Below are 22,754 nucleotides of genomic sequence, written 5' to 3'. Positions count from 1 at the left end.
AGTATTGTTGTTCTGTTCTTTCTTGACCTGTAAATGAGGAAAACTGTTCACTACAGCCATATTACTATAAAGGTGACACTTCACTAATATAATTGAATATTGAACATAACTTAGCAATACATTCATGCTATCTACACTTACCACAGATTAATTTTTTTGCCTGAGGTATGCTTCCAATTCCTCATTATTTTTTAAAGTCGTATTCTATACTTATCTAATTTTCAAAAAAAAAAAGTTTCCATTAGAGATCCTCTGTTGCTTTATTTTAAAAATTACACACAAACAATACATTGGACACAAAAAAACCAAAAACCTATCAGTGAAGTTGCAGAAGTACATCTGTGTTTAAGATGGGGAAAAAGCCAAGAAGAAAGGAAAATAACCCTCTTATTCAATGCAGATGAATTCACTGGAATTCACCAGAATTCATTACTGTCGAGTCAGATATATTATCTAATTGAATCTAAAATCTGTTTTATATTTTTATTTAAGAGGGGCAGTAAATGGGAAAAGGACGACTTGGACCATTCTACCACAGAAGACACTTGTGGAAAGATTACTGTTTAAGCCAGCATTCACTAACCTGTGCAATCCTATTGTCCTGGAATTACAGGATGCAAGAGACATTCTCCTCTGTGGGGGTTGAAGGGAAGGGGCTGCTCTAGATGGATGAGCTGTAGCCAACTCAGGCAATCTTTAGATGTACCAGATCCTATGTTTGTTCCTCAAACATGAACTCAAAATATGGTGTGGGAGGGAGGGAGGGAGAGACAGACAGACAGAGAGAGAGAGATCTTTTGTATGATACCTATATGACACCTATATATATTGTTGTGACAAAATAAATAAATAAAATAAATAAAATAAAGGTATGAAGGAATAAAATTATAATCTTCTCCCCTGGCTAATTTGAGCACAAAGGAGAGTGGTAAATAGACTTTTTCCTGCAGACAGTATTCTCTTCTCTTACAACAGTAAGTTGTAATATTCTTGGGGCAGTATTGTTGTTCTGTTCTTTCTTGACCTGTAAATGAGGAAAACTGTTCACTACAGCCATATTACTATAAAGGTGACACTTCACTAATATAATTGAATATTGAACATAACTTAGCAATACATTCATGCTATCTACACTTACCACAGATTAATTTTTTTGCCTGAGGTATGCTTCCAATTCCTCATTATTTTTTAAAGTCGTATTCTATACTTATCTAATTTTCAAAAAAAAAAAGTTTCCATTAGAGATCCTCTGTTGCTTTATTTTAAAAATTATTTTGAAATTATTCTGGCTGTGACAGATTAGTTTACAGTTCTCTTCTTTCTCCCTCAAACATTTTTAATAAACAAAATAACAAAAGGAAAAAACAAAAACCCACTGCAAACCAAAACTAAACCTTGATGTAAACTGTCCATAGTTTGAATCAAGGTTTTCTCCCCTCCATGTTTTGTTAACTTAGCATTTATTATTTATTATATTGATTTATACAGCTACCTATCTCACTGTTGCAACTCTGAGTAATGAATATTGGAGTAAAGCCAACAAAGAACAAAATCAAGCAGTAGCAGTAAGTTATTACACTTAGTAAGTGTACAGTAAGTAAATAATAATGTCAGCACAATAATAGCATAAAGGCACCCAAGGACATTCCAGCCTAATCCCCACAACCACAATGTGAAGAAAAATCACATTCAGAAACTCCCCAATATCCAGACACCACATCTGAAGCAATCTAGATTTTGAAGAAGTCCAGCAAATGCTAAGAGTAATATGCAGGAGTTGTGTGAATACTAATATTAGGTTGATGGAAATATTCAGTCTTCAAAAGTGATGTTTCAGAACCTATATGATGCTCCTTTTCATAAATCATTAAAGCAGCTGGATCTTTTCCTAAATTTGTGCAGGTTTTTTAGCTTCTTCCAGCAGTCATTTCCTGCCTGCACAGCCGCTTCCCTTCACCAGGTGAATTAATCTAAATTTAAATGTAACTGAGCTTTGTTAAATACATGGTGATTCCTTGTGCATTTCCTTGTTTCCCCCAGGCACAGGCAAGATAAGTGCAGTCTAACAGCATTAGAGGAGGATGCCCATCTTGGCCAATGTCCAGTTACTCATAAATCACAAACCAAATTAGAGCAAGGGAAACATACACAGTATAATTATGTTAGAAGGAATATATTGACAATTGATATGACAGTACCAATTCCACGTGTGAAAATATTTTACAAAACTGCTCTGGCCACGTCTTTTGTTTTCATTAAACATATTTAAATAAATGAAAAAAGTAAATAAAGATTTGAAGCCAAGATTTTCACTTTTCTGTTGAGCAATTGAACCACTTCCTTTCCCAACATGGCATAATATACATTAGACCTAATATTTCTGTAGATTCTTGTATGACGGTAGCTAAAAGCCATTAGCTCTGGGCAATTTTGCACTGTAGCCTTAGCTGCTTGTCCACCATGTTGTTGGTGATTGCTTCTTCAGGCAACTACAAAAATTGGATTTGCCAAAGCTGGGATGATGCTTAGTCCAGATCAAGCCCTGCACAACCAGGCATTCCCCTGCTTCTTCCCCTTTCATCCACACAAGGAAGGGAAGGCTCTCTCTTGTATGGAGCGATCTGTCATGGGTGCATAACCCATTATCTTATCTGACACTACCATAGCACTTTTCTATATTACTTTCCCCCCTTAAGGTACTATCATAGCACTGAGACTACAATTAAAAACAATAGGGAATAGATTGGGGTGGGTGGATTGATCTACATAGTTTCATGGAAACAAAATACAGCAATATTTTCCTTGTTGTAAATTAAAGAAGTTAAAAACATAAGGGGAAGGAAAACTGGGGACCAATGATGGGAAAGCAAGGGAAGCATGATTCACCCAGCCTGGCAGAAACTAAAAAGTGCTTACCAGGAGATATAAGGATTGTAAACTTCTAGGCTTGAGGATAGCTCATTGATTTAACAGGCCCTCAATGGATTAATAGAAATAGCATTTATTAAAAGTGCTGAGAAAGTAGCAGCCCAGGACAAAATGTGATCAGCTGCTGGAGGGGAGGGCACATGCCAGGCATTGCAGCCAAGCAGAACTGGGACGATGACTAGAATGGAAGAAAGTGCTCGAGATCATTATACTCTGAAGAGCTGAAAACTGCTCTGGCTGAAAACAACAGTTTTGAACTGAAGCGGAGAATATGGGAGCAGGCCACATGGAGGACGTCCTCCATTCCTGCCCTGGAGAAGCAGTAAGTGGTCCATTCCAGTGGAGGGCCAAGCAGAAAGTATGGAATGGCCACTCTCTTCGCTCTGCAGCTCTTGGCCAAAGACATCCGTTGCTTCTCTGTGTCATGTGACTGTTGCTGACAGGCTGGCAGCATTTCATTGAGAGGAAAGACAACGGATCAACAGGGTAAAGTATATGGAATCTAAGCACCAATTTGCTATGTTGTTTACTATTACTATGTACTATACACCTATTTATCTGTATTCATTGTAATCGCTTTAAAATATGTAAAATAAGAATGATGCAGGGAGACTTTTTACCTAATTAAAATACAAACAAAATGGTTACTTTTAAAAATATATCTTTGATTGGAATAGCAAGAACTAATATTAGGACCCTGTGAGAAAATACAAGCGAGGAAAATAATTTCCCAAGATGGAGCTGGCGTACTTTTAAAGCGTTTTGGAGCAGAAGCAGCTGAGAAGGAAACCGGCTGGTTGGGTGGAGAGGTGTGGATTCCCAGCTTTCAGGCAACATCCAGTTGAGTTTCAGTCATTACTTCAGACTTTTCTGTAGAGACTACATAGAGCCTGCAAGGAAAAGCCAAAAAGAAGAAGAAGAAGAAGATGACGAGGAGGAGGAGGAGGAGGAGGAGGAGGAGGAGGAGGAGGAGGAGGAGGAGAAGAAGAAGAAGAAGAAGAAGAAGAAGAAGAAGAAGAAGAAGAAGAAGAAGAAGAAGAAGAAGAAGAAGAAGAAGAAGAAGAAGAAGAAGAAGAAGAAGAAGAAGAAGAAGAAATTTTTATATGGAATTCTTCTGGAGATGCTTGACAACACATACATATACCTAATCTTAAAGGACAAATCTTGAATGTCCTGTCCATTCCTGTTACTTGAAGGCTCCTCATTTTTCAAAGACCCACCTTAGGGTCAGGCCCTGAGGCCATTCATCAGAGGTTACTGTAGCTGGCCTACATCTTACCCCAAAAGTTCTTGCTGAAATCTCTCCACTGCAGAGTGAAGATGAGAGAGAATGTTCAGCGAGAGAAAGATTTTTAAAGAAAACAAGCTCAGAGGGATTTCTCCGTAGCCACTTCCCTTTTTAGTACGTCTTGTCTCCTTCGGCATTTTTCACAATCAACCTCCAGGACAGAAACCTCCTTATAGTGAAGAAAATAAGAAGGATAAGAGTTTCCTTGTTTGTCTCTTGGGAATGGACTCCTTTTTTTCTCTTTGCCTCACACTCCTGCACGTGTCCATTGCATGACATCTCTAGTACCTTTTAAATATTTCAGGGCACTTTTGGATTTCCTACCTGGATTTCTTCAAGGAGTTTTTCTTCTGTAGTGGCCTAAGAGCCGCCCGATGACAACAGGCTGATTTGCAGTTGATGACCTGGTAAATAACAGGGTTGTACATGGCTGCTGATTTAGCAAGCAAAGTAGGCACCACCGAAACTTTTATGGGAACTGAATCTGGTTTTCCGAAAGCTGACCATACTGATACAACTGCATATGGGATCCAAGCAAATAGAAATCCTGCACAGATCAACATCGCCACCTAGTGAGAAGAAATGAGAATAAGAGAAATAAGAGTTGGAAGGGACATTGGAGATCTTCTAGTCCAACCCCCTACTCAAGCAAACCATGTCCATATAACAAAAAATAATTCACTTATCATATAAAAGGCATTGCGTTACTGGAGACTGTTCTTAAACAGCAGAGCAAATTACCACAGAATTTATGTTTGTGAAAACCTATTTCCATTTGGTATATCAAAGAGGTGCATATGGCCTCCTAAAACCAGGGCAATCATTGGAAAACAAGAGTACAGCAAAGCTGGCTGGGGAATTCTGGGAGTTGAAGTCCTCCAGGCTTAAAGTTGCCAAGGTTGGAGACCCCTGCACTAGGATGTATTCCCTCTTCAGATAAATACTATTTGCTTCAGCAGGAGTTATTCCTAAACACACATATGGCTTCAGCCTAAAAAGATTATGAATGAAAAAAGGCAGAGAAATAAATTCAATCCAATGCAACGAGAGTGAAACTACGTCAGATGAGATTAAAGTTGCAAGAAGTCTTTGTGGTTTCTGATGTTGTTCTGGAAAGGGATGAAACGTGTGGATATAATAAAGGACTCACTGTTTTTCCTAATACGTTTGTCCTGAATGAAAAAGAACCACATAAATCACTTTACCTGTGCTTAGTTTATGTGGCCTATCTGAAGTTTGAGGTAGAGGTGTATTAAGAAATTATGCTTGCCATTTCTGGGAGCCTGGCCATCATACAAAAAACGTACCAACAGATACAATATAATGAAGAGTATCATTCATTAGATCAGGTTGTAATCAGTGGTGGTAGTTAGTCGGTTTGTACCGGTTTGGGCGAACTAGTAGCGGAGATCATGTTTGGGCCTGCCCCCGCCCACCTGCCCTGGCAGTATACTGTCCTGTTTAGCCACATTTTCATGGCTGGGTGCATGTGCCGAAGGCGCACATGTGGCAACCAATGGTAAAAAGTCTTTGAAACTCACCTCTGGTTGTAATTAGTGGTAACAATTCATTTAAAAAATTTTTTTTTAAAATAAAATGAGGAAGAATAAGAGAAATAATAAATTTTAGCTGGGTAAGACTACATTCGAGTTTCCCTTCTCCTAGAAAGCTGGAATTTCTAACATGTATACACTACTGAAACAGCAACGTCTACACTGGCTTGGGCATGTTGTGAGAATGGCTGATGGTCGGATTCTGAAAGATCTCCTGTATGGAGAATTAGTGCAGGGAAAGCACCTCAGAGGGAGACCACAGCTGCAATATAAGGATATCTGCAAGAGGGGCCTAAAGTCCCTGGGAATGGACATTAACAACTAGGAAACCTTGACCTCCGATTGTTCATCTTGGAGGCTAAAGATGCAGCATGGCCTTCTCCAATTTGAAGAGACCTTTGTTCAGCAGGCTGAGGCAAAGAGGCAGTCCCAGAACCAGTGAAATCTGGGGGCTGGGCAGGGGACAGAATGTATCTGCCCTCAGTGGGAAGGGATTGCCACTCTCGAATTGGCCTTCTTAGTCACACTAGATGCTGTTTCCAGAGCACGATACCATAGTTTTTCGAGACTGAAGGATGCCAATAGTTAAGACTACATTCACTTGAAGATAATTAGGATTCTCTATCTAACTGGATATTGGGGTTTTTTTGGGGGGGCGGCAAACGTAATTTGTCCTGAAATATTTGCTTCTGTTTACACTAAAGGGCTATAAGATCTCATTGAATTAGTGTTTGAAGGAGCTGGTAAGTCCAAAGGGAGCTAAATCTAAAGCACGGGATCTGGTTAGTTGACTTCTTAGTAAATCATCCCACTAAAGCTTAGTGTGGAATGAAAAATTGCTAATTTGAAATGCTCCAGTTGAATAATAAACATAATAAACATAATTTTTACTCAAAATTTGTTGATAGATTAACGTGAGAAACAGAACGAATGGGAGTAGATTTTCCTGTCCCTTCCATGATGGAGGCCTCCCTTCTCACTACAGAAAGTGCCTTTGACTCATCTTCAGGCATGCCTCCTCTGCCCTTCGCCTACCACCATTCCTGGCCACGGACTGCCACAAGCTTTCAGTGTGGCCTTTGAGGGATGCTCCCATGGGAGGAAGAGATGGGCAGTTCCTGTCACACATGCAGTATTACCAGTGTAGCTGAGCTGTACTCTTTAATTCGATTGTGTTAAGTCCAAGTTCATCTACGCTAGTGCTTTATCCCAGTTCTTTTTCTCTGCCTTCTGATTACTTGTGCTGAATGTGAGCCCCTCTATATTTCTTCCCCCTTAGATTACTTTAATAACTTGTATTTTGCACTTTCTTCCTTTGATCAAGTTGCGTGTTACCCTTTACAGCAGGGGTCTCCAACCTTGGCAACTTTAAGCCTGGCGGACTTCAACTCCCAGCTGTGCTGGTTGGGGAATTCTGGGAGTTGAAGTCCTCCAAGCTTAAAGTTGCCAAGGTTGGAGACCTCTGCTTTACAGTGTTACTACTTTATTTTTCCAGAGAGAGAAAGACTTGGAAATAATGTTTTGCCTTATTTCTCTACTTTCTATGTGACTCATGTTGAGGTTGGATAGGAATCTCACAGCTACCTCTGTCCTCCACATCTTCTATCTCCTCCTTCCCAGCTCCTGCTTTTGCCATCTTCTCCCTTTCTTGGATTCTGGGCTCTTTTAGGATCCTTGGGAAGTTGGAGTGACAGAGGCTGCTTCTGAGCAGGAAGCTAGGGAGGATGGCTGAGGCCAAACATGGGAAGGGAAGGAAGAAAGGATGCTTGCCAGCAGTATTGAGGCCTGCTAGCGGGAGTGAAATGCTCCCGATTTGGACCGGATTGCCTGATCCGGTAGCGATGGCAGCGGGTGGTTTGGAGAACCGGTAGCAAAAATCCCTCCCCCCCCGCCCCAGCTGAGCCGCACGCTCATCAGAAGTTTTTTTTAAAACTTTTAAAAGCATTTTTTCTTTGGCCGAAAAAATGCTTTTAAAAATAAAAAAAAAGCCTCTGATGATCAGCCGGGATCATCAGAACCCTTTAAAAGTATTTTTTCTACAACCACTTCGGCTGAGGTTGTAGAAAAGCTTTTAAAGCTTTTAAAAGGCTCCTCTGGTGATCCCAGTTGAGTTGCCTGATCATCACAGGCTTTTAAAAGCATTTTTTTACAACCTCTTCAGTTGAAGAGGTAGAAAAAAATGCTTTTAAAAGTAAAAAGAAAAAAGTTGCTACGCCCACCTAGTCACATTAAACCCCCCCCCACCAAGCCACGCCCACAGAACCGGTAGTAACAAATCCCTGCCTGCTAGAGTTTAGTTTCTGAATTCAGTGAAGGAGGAAGCCCAACTTTGTCTGAGCTGACTAGAGGGAAATAGAGTTGCAGGCAGTGAATTTGTGATTTTTCTTTGTTTAGCAGTTGTGCTCCAATGTGTATTTATAGAACTGTGTGCAATTCTCCTTCAACAGCATTCCTGAGAAAATGAAATATAAATATATTTATAACTGCTATAAGGACAATTGGGAGCCAGTCCTGTATATTTCATGTCATGTCATTTTCTTTTCTCTTTTCTTTTCTTATCATTTTTCTTTAATTTTGTTTTATTTTCCTTTCTTTAAAAAAAGTATTGATTTTATTCTGTAAAAAATAATTTTAATAAAAATTAATTTTTAAAAAAGCCTTCATTCATGTCTGATGTCGAAGCCATATATATAGTTATCAAAAAAAATTTAATGTAATTTCAAATAAAGGCACATGTCCCATTTCACACCATCTCCTAGAAATATGATGTATTTACACTACTGCAAATCAGTTTGAATGAGGTTTAGTTTTATATAAGCAGCAGCTGGTGATGGTGCATTGAGGCTGGGGAGACTCTCAGGCTAATTGAATGTCATGCAGTCAACTTCATGGTTTAAAACACTAAGAAGGAATTGACTTGTTTCTCCCCAAAGAAAAACTCTGCCAGAAAAAAACATCTCTGACTAATGTTCCTTTCAAAATCTACTTTTAAGCCAGATTCTAGGTGAAAAGGCACAAAGACCTGAAGTGAAAGGCTAGTTGTAGGCAGGGGGATAAGGGGGTAGATTTGTCAAGATCAGTTTATTTTCCCACCGGTTGCCCAAACGTCCTTTTATTTCTCATGCTGGGTTTTCTTTTGAGTCTTCCCTTCTATTCAGCCATTTCTTAAACAAATAAAATAAAATTTAGGGATTGTATGCACCTACCTTAGTTAGTTTTATTTCTAATTCATGGCTATTCTGAATCCTGCTGTCATAATGAGCTACATCCTTGCTGGATGACTTGACCTTTGCTATTATTTTAATATAGGAAAACACGATCACAGCAGTTGGGAATACAAGGCAAAAGAAAAGGATGTTGAGAATGAATGCCTGCCCTGCCACTGAACCTTGAGCCAGCCACCAGTCCAAGGTGCAGGATGTGCCGAAGGGCTCAGGAGCATAATTCCCCAAGCCAGCAAAGGGAATCGTGGCCCAGAAGGCAGCATAAGACCAGATAATCCCTAGGCAAATAAAAGCATGGTGTCTCTTCAACCAGATTCCTAGGAGAGAAAAGTGAAGCTGTAATTGATTAAGTATGGACATACAGGTATCCTCAACTTATGATCGGTCACTTAATGGCAGTTTGAAGTTATGGCAGACCTTCAAAATCTATTTATGACCCTGCTGCAGTGCCCTTATGGTAGTTCACCCTTACAATCAAACACATGTATGAATGCATCCAACTATGTTTTTTGTAAAACTACACACACACTAATGCTTCCTGGGAAAGGTTTTGGGAATGACGTGTTTTGAGTGAAAGATCAGGCATAATACTAATATACTATGCCACATTGGTACAAGTCTGAACATGCAGCACCATAATCCCACCCCCCTCAACTTTGATTGTAGCTGAGGTTGTTTAGAGCACAGTTATTAACACAGCTGCTTGCAATTACTGCAAGTTCAAATCCCACCAGGCCCAAGGTTGACTCAGCCTTCCATCCTTTATAAGGTAGGTAAAATGAGGACCCAGATTGTTGGGGCAATAAAAGTTGACTTTGTATATAATATACAAATGGATGAAGACTACTGCTTAACACAGTGTAAGCCGCCCTGAGTCTTCGGAGAAGGGCAGGATATAAATTCAAATAAAAAAAAAATTGAAGAGCAACACAGGAGATATATGACACGTGTTGTTTTTCAACATTTTATCCAGGTCTGGGGGGTAAACTACTCCTAGCACCATCTTTACACATTCCAAAATCCATGTTTTCCAGATGCCTATACAGACCACATTAGCTTTCTATCCAGATTGCATTAGGTAGCAAAATGGAGCAGTGTATCCCTCGCTCGTATGACATAGTTCCAGAATTGCGCTATGCTATTGAGCAACAAAACCACCCATTCCAGCGCTCTGGAAGGCTCCAGAGCTCTTCCAAAACTAAGTGAGGAGCGGTGTGTGGAGCTTGGTGGGTGGGAATCAGCCCTAAGGCCAGTGGGGACCTGGTAGGGAGTGGGAAAAGTCCTGTGGGGACCAAAGGAGTGGGAAGCAGAGCACAGGGTGTTTCATGAGTTGAGAGAGGCCTTGGGAGGGCTGAGGCAGGTGGGCCTAGGTCTGTGCTAGGCTTCCCAGGACCTTCCCCTGCCCCGAGGCACCTCATGCTCTACCTGCATGTTTGTTTAATGATTCATTGGAAAGAGCAGGGGTGGGGTCTGTTAAGTTCGGGAAGTAACGAGGCTGGAGACCAGGGTAGTGACAACAGCTCTTTAATATAGGGTGAACCCAGCAACAGGCTGGGGCTAAAACCTCTCCTTTTATACAGTTCTGCTGGAGGCTTCGTCCAATCAGCAACGTGCTGATTTCCCGCTCAAATATTTAAAGGCACAACTGTTAATACATAACACTCCTCCCCTCCCAGAAAACACTTGGTCTTATTTACATATTTATTCACATGTTATTTTTCGACGTAGTCACGCAAATAACCTGGGCGTCTCCTAGTTCTTTCTGACCTGCGCGGTTCAGTTCTGGGTGGTGTTTTGAGCTGGTCGGAGGGCTGTTTCTCCTCCCAGCTCTTTCTCTGGGCCATCGGGCTCTGGATTATTGGCCGACTCTTTTCTTGGCCATCCGGCCTTGGATTAATTTGGGTATTTTACATGCTGCTACCCTCGGGGTCATGATGGCGTCGCTCGAACACAGGGACCACATCCATGTCTTGCGCCTCCCGGGTCATTGTCAGCAGTGGAATCTAAGTGGTATGCGTCATTATCTGTCTCTTTAGGTTCGGTTAGGTCAGTTTTTCGGTTCCTGAACTGATCTATGTGCCGTCGCCACACGCGGTTGTCCGGTAGCTCTACCACGTCGATTTTGGCCCTGTTACTTTGTTACTTGTCCGGCGACCCAACCCGTCCCCATAGTTTCGGGCCCACACCGGTCGCCTATGCTCATTTCTCTTGTTTTTCTAGCTCCCCTTGTAACCCTCGGGTGTGTAATGGGGTTCAAGCAGTCAAGTGGGCACGGAGTTTCGTCCCATTAGCAATTCGGCTGGGCTTTTCCCGTGGCTGTGCTTGGGGTTCTGTGCTGGGCGGCTAGGAAAAAGTCTATTTTTGTTTGCCAGTCACCTGGCTTGAGCCTGGACAATGCCTCCTTAGCGCTCGGACGGAGCAGCTCTGCAAGGCCATTCGGCGCAGGGTGGAAAGGCAGAGAGGGCATGTCGGATGCCTTCCTCTGCCAGGTACTCTTCAAACTGGGCTGCCGTGAATTGGGGCCCATTGTCGGACACCAGAGTGTCCGGCAACCCGTGAGTTGCGAATAGGTGGCGCAGGGTTGCGATTACTGCTTGGCTGTGGTGGACTTCATAAGTATGATCTCTAACCATTTGGAAAATCGTCCACCACCACTAGGAAGCGTTTGGCCGTGAAAGGGCCAGCAAAGTCAATGTGGATTCTTGACCAAGGCCCTTGGGGCTTTTCCCATTCTCTGACTGGGGCTGTTGGGGTAGCGGTCTGGACTCTTGGCAAGCTTGGCATTTCCCTACCCTCTCAGCAATCTCTGCGTCCATGGTGGCCACCATACATAGCTTCTAGCTAACCCCTTCATCCTTACGATGCCTGGGTGACCCTCGTGGAGGAGGTCCAATACCTTGCCCCTTAACTTAACAGGAATTATTACACGATCACCCCATAACAGGCACCCCTTGAGCCGAGAGCTCATCACGCTTTTAACAAATTCTTTGAACCGTTAGCCCGGCAGCGGCCACCCTCTCTGTACCCAACCGGTACAGTCCTTAACACAATGTCGGTATGATGCCGAGCCACTTCCTTTGATGTGACTGGGCCAGAGTCAACGAGTCAATAAGGAGGATGGGTGTCCCGGAGTGGGGTCTTGGTCGCCCCTGGCAGTGGGCATCGGCTCAATCGTCTGCATGCCCCACTTCTTTCCCGGTCGATGCTGCAGCTTGTATGAGTAAGCGGCTAAAAATATAGTCCATCGAGTCAAGCGTGGCGAAAGTGCCACAGGCGTTGGCGATCGCCAGCCAGTAATCCCAAGTAACGGTCTGTGGTCAGTCACGATTTCAAAATTCCGCCCAAAGACATACTCATGGAATTTTTGACCCCTGATACAATGGCTAATGCTTCTTTGTCTAATTGGCTGTAGTTCCTCTCTGGGAGGACATCGTTCTAAGTAGAACGCTATAGGGGCTTCTGTGCCGTTTGGAAGTCTATGGCTGAGTACAGCCCCACCCCATAAGGGGACGCGCCATAAACCAGCACTAGGGGTAGTGAGTCGTGATATTGGATGAGCAGGCTATCACTTGAGAGCAGGTTCTTTACTGCTTCAAAAGCCCTATTTTCTGACTTTCCCCAAGACCAAACAGGATTTTTTCCTAAGAGCCTATGCAGCGGTTCCGGAACGGTTGCTTTGTTCTTTAAAAAGACCGAAAATTAACCAATCCCAGGAATGCCTGCAGCTCTGCTTTGTTTTTGGGCGCTGGAGCCTTCCTAATTGCCTTAACTTTGCTCTCAGTAGGGTGAATTCCTTTCTTGTCTATCCGGTAGCCCAAGAAATCGACCGATTCGACCCCTATCTGACATTTATTTGTCTTGACTTTTAATCCGGCTGTCCGGAAAATGCTCAAGACCTTTCTTAACGCTCCCCAATTCCTCCATGTTTTCCCTGAAATTAGGACATCATCAGTAAGGAACTACCCCTGGGAGCCCTTGCAGTAGTCGTTCCATCAGGTTTTGGAACAGCCCTGGTGCCACACTAACCCCAAATTGCAATCGGGTGCACTTGAATGCCCCCCTGTGCGTCACAATCGTTTGGGCTTCGGCTGTGCGGGCGTCTACTGGCAGTTGTTGGTAGGCTTGGGCCAAGTCTAACTTTGCAAAGACTTGCCCTTGCCCCAAGGAGTGCAATAAATGTTGCACTACGGGAACCGGTGCAGCTTTTCTGTAAGGCTTTGTTAAGCGTCGCCTTGTAGTCAGCGCAAATTCTAATTGACCCGTCCGATTTGATGGGGTGACGATTGGCGTCTCCACTTTGCGTGATCGACTGGCACCAAGATCCCTGATTTATGAGCTTGTCCAGCTCCTTATCAATTTTGGTTTTAGGGCAAAGGACTCTCCTCGCCTTAAGCCTAATGGGGGCTACCTGGGGTCTAAGTTGAAGGAAATAGGGGTCCCCTTGTACTTGCCCAGGCAGTCCTTGAAGACATCTTGAACTCGTTAAAGAGAATGTCTTTCAAATTGCAGTCACTTCTGTAGATGCCAGTCACTCCCATGCCCAGGGCACGAAACCAGTCTAGTCCCAACAGACTGGGCAGAGTTCCTTCGGCGATCGTGATGGGCAGGGTCTTTTGTGAGGGCCGTACTCGACTCGGACGGAGGTGGTCCCTCGAACAGGGATGCGATTCCCTGGTAGTCGTGCACTCGTAGCCGCTGTGCTTGCAGATGGCGCGCGACGGACGGCAGCGACTTCGCCAGGGTGTCCCAGGACATGATGGTGATCGCTGATCCGTGTCTACTTCAAGCCTGCACCGTACTCCCTCGATCTTGGGCTTTGTGAAAATCTTCTTTTCCACTTTGGTTGAGGCGCGGCCTATAATGACAGTCGTTTGGTTAGACTTCGCGCCTTTCTTGTTTGAACCAATCGCGGGCCGCCTTTCCGGTTCCGCGTTTTGATTGGCCGATTTGAATTTTCGGCGGGAAGGTTGGGCCGCTCTGCAAACCTGAGCTAAGTGTCCTTTCTTCCCACACCGCCGGCATGTTGCGTCTTTAAACCTGCAGCGTTGGCGCTGATGCTGCCCTCCGCAGCTTCCGCACTCGTCACGGTTCTCCGTGTCGCGCTTCTCGGTCCGGCAGACCTCTTCCTCATCCTCGCCCTCACCTTCGGATTCGGACTGAATCTCCTCCTGGTGTACTGGCGTTGGCTTTGCGCTCGCCTTGGATTGAAGAGGCTTTTGCAGAGTCTCTGCTGCTTTAGTAGACATTTCGTGTGCTCTGGCCTCGTCCAGGCGGTGGCTAGTGTCAGGTTGCTCCTGGCTAGCAGTCGTCGCCCGTGGGCGGATGTCCTTGACCCCTCGGATGAGTTGCTCAAGTAGCACGCCGTCTAAGTCTCGGTATCCGCGGTCCTTGGGCGCTCTTCTTAGCGGCCATGTAGTCACCGATGGACTCGCCCTCCATCTGTCTCGTTCTCCAATTCAAACCGCTGCGTATTTGGGCGGCGTCGGTGCGAAATGGTTCTTCAGCAAAGTCTGCAGAGTCGGCCACGATACCGATTGTATCGGCGTTGGCTCTGCCAGGGCTTCCGCAATCTCGATTACCTCCGGCCCGCAATGGCTTAGGAAGTAAGCCCGTTTGCGGTTATCAGGGATCCTGTAGTTCGTTGGCTTCTAAGCTTTGAAGCGGGTCATATATGTTCCCCATTTCTCCTTGCCGGGTTATGCAGTGCGGGTGGCGTGTTTGCCATTTCCGCGTTTCTGCCCTGAGTTTGCTGGGTTCGGAACTAGCGTGCTTCAGCTCGGTTCTGGTTCTCCTTTAGCCTCGAGATCCCACCCTCGTCGCCAATGTTAAGTTCGGGAAGTAACGAGGCTGGAGACCAGGGTAGTGACAACAGCTCTTTAATATAGGGTGAACCCAGCAACAGGCTGGGGCTAAAACCTCTCCTTTTATACAGTTCTGCTGGAGGCTTCGTCCAATCAGCAACGTGCTGATTTCCCGCTCAAATATTTAAAGGCACAACTGTTAATACATAACAGGGTCATTAGGTGAAATGGTTCACTTAACGGCTGTCATGACCTACGACCATAATAGTTAGGCCCCATTATAGTCACATCTCAAGGACTACCATACTATGGACACCCACAGCTGTAATTATGTCTGCACAAGCATATATATGTAGGCACACAGAAGAGAAGTAGTGTGTCAAAGAATGTCCAGGAATTCAAAGATGGACAATTTGTACTTGCAATGTAAATGAAAAAGTAGTAATTAAGGTCTGATAAATCATTCAAGAATGGATATATTTCAGACACTGTCTCACAGAGCTGACTGGGAACCCTGGAGTGCAAACTTCAACACATCTAGGGAAAAGTTGTATATAAGTTTCAACTTACCATAAGATAAATAGCATATTTTAAAATACCGGTCCAGACTGACTGCAGTCATGGTAATAAGACTTCCAACTCCAAAGAAGAAGCCAGTCCATCCATACCAGCGGCAGCCACTCCAACCAAAGATCCAACGGTGGGAGAAGAATGCAATGATACTAAATGGTTTTCCTGCCACTGTAAAAGAAAGAAAAAAAAATCAGAGGCAGGTAAAGGTCTGAAAGAATAAAGAAAAATGTATGTAATACCTTCAAGCAATATAAAAATTAAGGGAGGGAGGAAGGGAGGGAGGTAAAGGAAAGGAAGGAAAGGAAAGGAAAGGAAAGGAAAGGAAGGAAAGGGAGTGGGAGGGGGAAGGGGAAGGGGAGAGGAAGAAGGAGGGAGGAAGGAAAGGAAAGGAAAGGAAAGGAAAGGAAAGGAAAGGAAAGGAAAGGAAAGGAAAGGAAAGGAAAGGAAAGGAACGGCAGGGCAGGGCAGGGCAGGGAAGGGAGGGAAGGAGGGGAAGGGGAGGGGGAGGGGGAGGGGGAAGGGGAGAGGAAGCGGAGGGGAGGGAGGGAGGGAGGAAGGAAGGAAGGAAAGAAAGATAGAAGGAAGGAAGGAAGGATCAAACTGAAGAGAGATAACAAATTTTATAAGATACTGGTAATGGCTTCCTTATTTAGTCACAGTTCAAGGAAGGTTATAAGACGTCATACTGGAAAATATTGCAGATATTTCTCAAAACCCAATTTAACAGCCATAACATGTCCACCAAACATTTCAATTTCCAGATTTTCTGCATGTAAGTTGATGATTTCTTCAATAGGATTGATCACAATGAAGAAGTGGTTCAAAAGCCTTTTCCTGATCAGTAGTAAATTTCAGCTTTCAAAGATGAGAGAAATTGCTGAGGTCAAGATGTTTTCATTACATGAGCTGTTATACCTATTTCAGGTTCTTCCAATTAGTTTATCTCCATTCATAACTGAAAGGTGGGAAAACATTACTTTTGACCTTTGCATATGCAAATTAAAGTGAAGACTGTCTTACAAAGTAATGAATATTATGCCAGATGACAGTGGAATGGCAGATTTGCCTCAGCCAATGTTTTGCAGGTCATAAACAATCTATGGTACAACAGTGCTACCTAAGTGTTGTTTCTTCTGAGATATATCTGATGTTTATATATCCAACAGAGCCGTATTAGAATGTATCACACAACAGAAGTAAAACAACAACAACATGCTATATAGATTTGAATTCAGCATTTGAAAAGTCAAATTGGATTGGAATGGATCAGATCAGACTGAGATAAGCAATAGTGAGCAAAAGTGGTATTATTTCATACCACATATCATATACCCTCAAACCTGCTCCTGAACGCAGGGATTTCCAGAGCAAACAATTGGAGTGTTATGAGGGAAAACAGCAATGGAAAATCTGATTCCGTCAGTAGAAGTGCTTCTGCTAAACACTGAACATATCTTTGCATAAGTCTGTTTTTCCTTAAATGTTTCTTTTCCAGCAGTATTAATGATATCAGTAACATTTCAACACATCTATGCAAAAACTTGGCATGCTTCATAACTTTCAGGCTAATTCCTCATATATCATTTAATATACAAAATGGAGGGACTATATATTTAATCACATTTATTGAAATTTTAAAAAGCTAAGATATTTCTTTGACTATATAAAAGAGTCATTCATGACCACGTGAATAAATTTGTTACTATCTGCAAATAATTGTGTTTAGAAAATAATTGCTATAATTAACTCTTTTTCTCACTTTATTTTATTGAGTCATTATTATCAAATTAGCAGAGCACTTCAATTTTTTAAAATTCATCACATTTTATTCATCATTAATTTATTAAATGTAAGGTTCAATTGACTAAATGATCAATACATCTGAAGAAAGAATAAAGATAAATTTTATTGTACAGTATTATTTAGATTGTTTTAAAATGATCGTTCACATGTTGTTATATTCTGTAATAGCATTCTCCATTCTGGTGGCAGCTGTGTTAGTCCATATTTTCTAAAATTCCTAGCTAAGACTTGAGTATATCCATTACATTGGAGGACACCAGATTGATGAAAACTGATTGATATATAATGCGTTCAACTGCAATACTGCCTTTACTAAACTCCAGATTATTATCTAAAATATGCATTGTTTCAATGATTATTTTCCATGCTGATTGGCATTAATCATTTGTAAACACAGAAATTTTTTAAAATGGTGGTGATATTTCATTTATAATTACTATAGGCCTAGATGCGGCTTACAGGAACCCAGAATTTCATTTTCAGCTAAACTAAAGTGGAATTACCTGAAATCCCCAAGTCACAGACTGCTAGATTTACCGTCATGATCTCTGCTGGCTTGAGCTTCCTTTTCCGTTGTATTGACATATAAATAACATATCCATTGCCTAAAGTGGACAGGATCCCTACAATAAAGTAAAATTTGACAACAAGAGTGGTATCAGAGTGGACAGAAATGAATGTTCAGTTAAAAACATGAAGATCTTAAAAGAGATAAACAGGGTTATAAATAAAATAAAATAAAATAAAATAAAATAAAAAAGATCTGGAGAACAAGAATGCTCTACAGCAGGGGTGTCAAACTCATGTCATCATGGTGGCATCACGTGATGTATTGGGGCTTTCCCCCACTTTGCTAAACTAGGTGTGGGAATGGCCAGCGTGTGATGCATCCGGCCTATGGGCCAGGAGTTTGACAGCCCTGCTCTACAGCAAACCCAGGAACCTTTTTCTTCTTCTGAAAAGCTACATTTCTTTGTAACCAAAATTTTGGGAATAGAATATTCTATCACTGTCTTTCATGTATACCCCCTCTATACATTCATTTCCTTTCTCTCCCTCACACAGAATAAAGGATGCATCTCTCTCTCTCTTTCTCCTTCTCTCTCCCTGTCCCCCACCCTCTCCTCCGTATACTAGAGTGGGTGGAGAATCACATTTTTGAGTAAAGGTAAATATACAATGACAAGAATTTGTCAGGGGAAGGTCACATTTTCTTGAAGAGAAAGAAACCCTTCTAAAGTCTTCTAAAAAGTTTTCAATGGAACCTTTATTTAAAAGCATAATAGACACTGTCTTTTTGGAACTGCATCCAAAACACAACAAAGCCCTAACAACTACATTATTAAAGATGAACTTGCTTTTTAAAAAAATCTCCATTGCTCCTCTTTTTCAAATTCTTGCTCATTTGTAAAGTAGGCTACCCCATGATGCAACTGCTGGCATGAACATATTCACATGTTCTTTCTTATGTTTTATTTATAATTTTTGTATCTCCTCCAGAAACAGAATACAGTTAGAATCAAACATTATTCTCATCCATGGAACAGATAGGCAAGTAGTTCAAAAAACTCAGGCAATAGAAGGGGAACAGCTCTATGGAGGGGAACAAATTTCTGAACTAGGGAAAGATGTGTGACAATTACAGGGAAACTTTATCAAAGAAGCATAATGCTTTTGAACTCATGATCCCCCAAGAATTTGTTTTACTGTGCTAAAATGAGCTCAGAGGACAGAACTGTAGATCTGTACAATTTTTAAAAACTTATTTAATTCAGTTTCAAGGATGCCGGACTTCTTAATGACACTAGGCTGCTTACAATTGAAAGAGAAAAAAACACCCCAAAATCAGTTGGAAAACTACACACAACTGAGAAAAAACAAAGAGACTGTGGGGACTTCCATCCTATTCCAACCATGTTTTTAATGAAGTTCTGAATGATGGGAGTTATTTGATGCCATTCTACAGGGCTGATGAGACACACTTTCTGGGTCTTGCAAGGTGAGCCTCTTTCATTGATGAGACTTGGAAAGCATCCCCATGCCATGAAGGGCTTTATAGAATTAGAATAGTTCCTAGAAGCTGACTGGTAAGCAGCGCCCTCATGAAACAGTGCAACAACCCATTGCCACTCATGCCAGAGCATTTTGAACAGCTGTATACCATTCCAAAGAGTCTTCAGGGACAGCCCCATGTAGAGTACATTACAGTAATCCAAGTTATGACATACACTATCACAGTTCCTGATGCATCTTAAGTAAAAAAACAAAAATAATGTTTTACAATAGTCCTCCCAAAGATACAATATTTTCTTCCTCTTTATCTAGGCTTCTTCATAATATATGTATACATGTGTGTCTATGTATGTATGATATGCATTAGTTAGAAATCACATTGCAAATTTTCTTTTTTCCATGAGAAATGTCCATGGAACCCCTGTTCAGGTGGCAATGGAGAGGTTCCTTTCATGTTGAAGTACAGATAGTACTTGACTTACAACAATTCATTTAGTGACCATTAGACGCTTCAACAGCATTTTAAAAAGTTACTTATGACCATTTTTCACATTTATGACTGTTGCAGCATCCCCATGGCCAGGTGATCAAAATTTGGGCACTTGGCAACTGGCATGTTTTTATGATCGTTGCATTGTCCCAGGTTCATATGATCACCCTCTGTAATCTTCCCAGCTGACCTCCAACAAGCAAAGACAGTGGAGGAATCCAGATTCACTTAATGACTGCACAACTCATTTAACAACTACCTTGCTTAGCAACAGAAATTTTGAGCTCAATTGTGGTCATAACTACCTGTACAATACAATACCTAGACATTCTGCATTTCACCTTTTTGGAGCCTCTAGTTTGGCTGCTGGAATTAATTGGGACTAGTCAGTGGGAACAGCACATTGGAATCCAGCAAACATAATTTCTCTCAATGTCCTGCTTTTTTGAGAAATCCCTACCCTATGGATTGCACAGAAGGGAAAAGCCTTATCACATCAGCAGGATGAAAGAAAGAGCTATGGTTGGCCAAATTTTCTTCTATTTTGACTAAAAGAGAAAAGTAAGAATGTAGAAAAACTATTCTACCAGTTCCTCTGATAATTGCTCCTATGGCTGGATAAATGCTAGCTAACAAGCCACATTTGATTAACATTCATCCTCTCCCTAAAAAATCCCTATGTTTGGAGAGATCTCTCTCTCTCCCCCACTCCCTCTCTCTCTCCCTCCCTCCCTTCCCCCCTCTCTCTCCCTTGACATACCTGCCTCAGCCCCAAGCAATTGGTAGCAAGATTTCTAACTTTGACCAATAGTTTCCGAGAGGATGAAACAATAAAACATGACACATCACAGAATTCTTTTAAAAGGCAATTCTATCCTCCCTGAAGACTGAGTACAATTCAAACAGTACTGCTTTATGGATTATAGTATACAAGGAATCTAACAAACATTACTGTATAAAATTCAGAATTAAATCAAAACAGATCTACATACATTTCAACAACTCCTACCAGAACAATAGCTAAAACAGAACAATCTTACCTATTATTAATAAATAAATTCCAGCGATTATGTCAGCTTCCTTTGAGAGTTTTGATGCAAAAGGGTCTCCATCTGGCTGGTGGTGAGGAAGATTAATATCTTGGGATGAAGCATTTTGCCTTGAGTACATTCCAGTCATATTGAAACTGATATCAAAGAAAAAAAAGGCTGCCAAATCACATTGATCTAAACAGGAAAAAAGAAAACAAATGATTCAAATAATATACAGTATTGGAATAAAGTAATAAAAAAAAATCTGGCCCAGCCATGTTTCCATTGTGATTTTGCAATGCATGGAAAATAATATAATTTTAGTTTATGGCCATGAATTTATGATCCACCTGTGTGTTACAGCAGAGAGACTATTTGCATTAAAATTTTTGATGCAGATTACTAATTAAACACTACATGTTATACTCAAAGTCCTTTTATCAAGAACAAAAAAAATTGGTTCCACATTACCTTTACACCTTGTTAAATTCCTAAATTTGCTGATAATATCGTACCAAGAATAATTTTGCCACATTAATTTTAAAATAAAATATTTTAATTTAAATTAGCACTTCTGAGGTATACCTATGATTTGGGGGCACTAAAGATTGGGCCATTACTAATACTGTAGTGTAACATTAAGCACAAATCAATAACAAAACCACAAGTCTCTCTCCCTGAAGAGCATATGGTTTGCACTGATGTTGGATGGACACAACATCCATCCAACATCATCTGGAAAACTCTGCAAAGGGAGGGGAGGTATAGAAAAGGCATTCCTGCTAAACAGTGAGTTTGAGGAAGACAAGGTGGTCTTCTTAACATGCCCAGTTTTTGTTGATACTTTGACATTTTAAAAATTTAGAAACTGCTATCATATCTCAAGAATTAGCCACCAACAATAAGGCACGTATAGAAGGACTAGAATGGAATTTTGCAAGTGAGTTAGAAACAGGTGCCAATGCTATCAAATACACATGCAGTGCTATGTTCAGATGGTTAGCCAGCAGAATGGAAACAAATCTCGACTTCAACCAAAATATAGGACTAGCATTGTATTCCTCAGGCATTCCTGTATTGTGTCTAGTCAACAAACTGCAGATTCTTCGGGTAGTTGAGTCAAACAAGCAACTGCACTTGAAAGCTGACTTTGATACAAACTATTCATATACAGACATTATAGAGGAAAGGGTAAAACCTGTTACTCCACTCTTAACTAAAAAGATGAGAGCATTATTATGACTTACACTTTAGAACTGTATTCATAAATAGTGTAAGATTTGGTACCACTTACAGCTGGATTGAAAAATCAACTATGAATCATAGAATTATAAGGCTCGAAAGGACCTTGGAGATCTTCTAGCAAAACTCCCTGCCCAAGGCAGGAGTTCTTATTCCATCCCGGACAAATGATTGCCCAGTCTCTTCTTGAAAACCTCCAGCGATGGAACAAACGTGCACAACTCCACAGACTGAGCTGTTTCATTGATTATTTGTTCTCACTGTCAGGAAATTTCTCCTTAATTCTGGCTTGGATGTCCCTCTGATGAGCTTCCACCCATTACTTCTTGTCCTGGTGCTTTGAAAAATAAATTGACAGCCCTGTGACAGCCCTTCAAGAATTGGAAGATAGCTATCATGTCATCCCCAGCATTTTCTTCTTTAGATTAAACATAGTTTAGTATCAAGGAAAAATTCTGCTATTCACTACCAAGATATTAAACCTGATTTACCTTAGAGTTAATATAGCTAATATTGCTTATTCTCCTGGTCTGAACTGGGTCCAGCAATTAATATGTATTTAACGATTTTCAGTATTTTCACACTAGTGATTTACTTTTAGTCCTATCTGTCAAATTCTGTAGCAAACTGAATTCTGGAGTAATACATGTTAGCAAGTTTGTGAAAAATCTTCTTTGAATGAAGAATTCATTTAACAAGCCGAATATTCCCCAAATAATAAGGCTTAAAAAAGAATTCAATCACACAGTAGCCAAAATCCATATATCACAAAAACTCCATCCAGTCATCCAATATTTTCTTAATGATA

At 41.5% G+C, this 22,754-nt stretch overlaps 1 protein-coding gene across 5 annotated transcripts in view; it reads right to left on the bottom strand.

Annotated features, from left to right (window-relative positions):
• Positions 1 to 326: 326 nt before the first annotated feature.
• The window catches only part of OPN5 (opsin 5), a 31,790-nt gene continuing 9,362 nt past the window's right edge, over positions 327 to 22,754 (bottom strand). Inside the window, exons 2-9 of one of the 5 annotated variants that reach the window (XR_009155178.1) lie at positions 20,714 to 20,899; positions 17,674 to 17,793; positions 15,365 to 15,535; positions 8,976 to 9,310; positions 4,541 to 4,785; positions 3,679 to 3,818; positions 1,139 to 1,211; positions 327 to 1,024 (exon numbers count right to left, since the gene is read on the bottom strand). Coding sequence is in view for 2 of the 5 variants with exons in the window: in XM_058184026.1 (XP_058040009.1) it covers positions 3,755 to 3,818; positions 4,541 to 4,785; positions 8,976 to 9,310; positions 15,365 to 15,535; positions 17,674 to 17,793; positions 20,714 to 20,852 (1,074 nt within the window). In the remaining 3 variants the exon portion in view is untranslated. Of the gene's footprint in view, positions 3,819 to 4,540; positions 4,786 to 8,975; positions 9,311 to 15,364; positions 15,536 to 17,673; positions 17,794 to 20,713; positions 20,900 to 21,998; positions 22,211 to 22,754 lie in introns of those variants that run through there. The other 4 variants (XR_009155175.1, XR_009155177.1, XM_058184026.1 and 1 more) reach the window with 4 other exon arrangements.

The sequence above is a fragment of the Ahaetulla prasina genome, chromosome 1 (assembly GCF_028640845.1).
Source record: "Ahaetulla prasina isolate Xishuangbanna chromosome 1, ASM2864084v1, whole genome shotgun sequence".
Lineage (NCBI taxonomy): Eukaryota > Metazoa > Chordata > Lepidosauria > Squamata > Colubridae > Ahaetulla > Ahaetulla prasina.
This window is presented reverse-complemented; position numbering and strand designations above follow the sequence as displayed.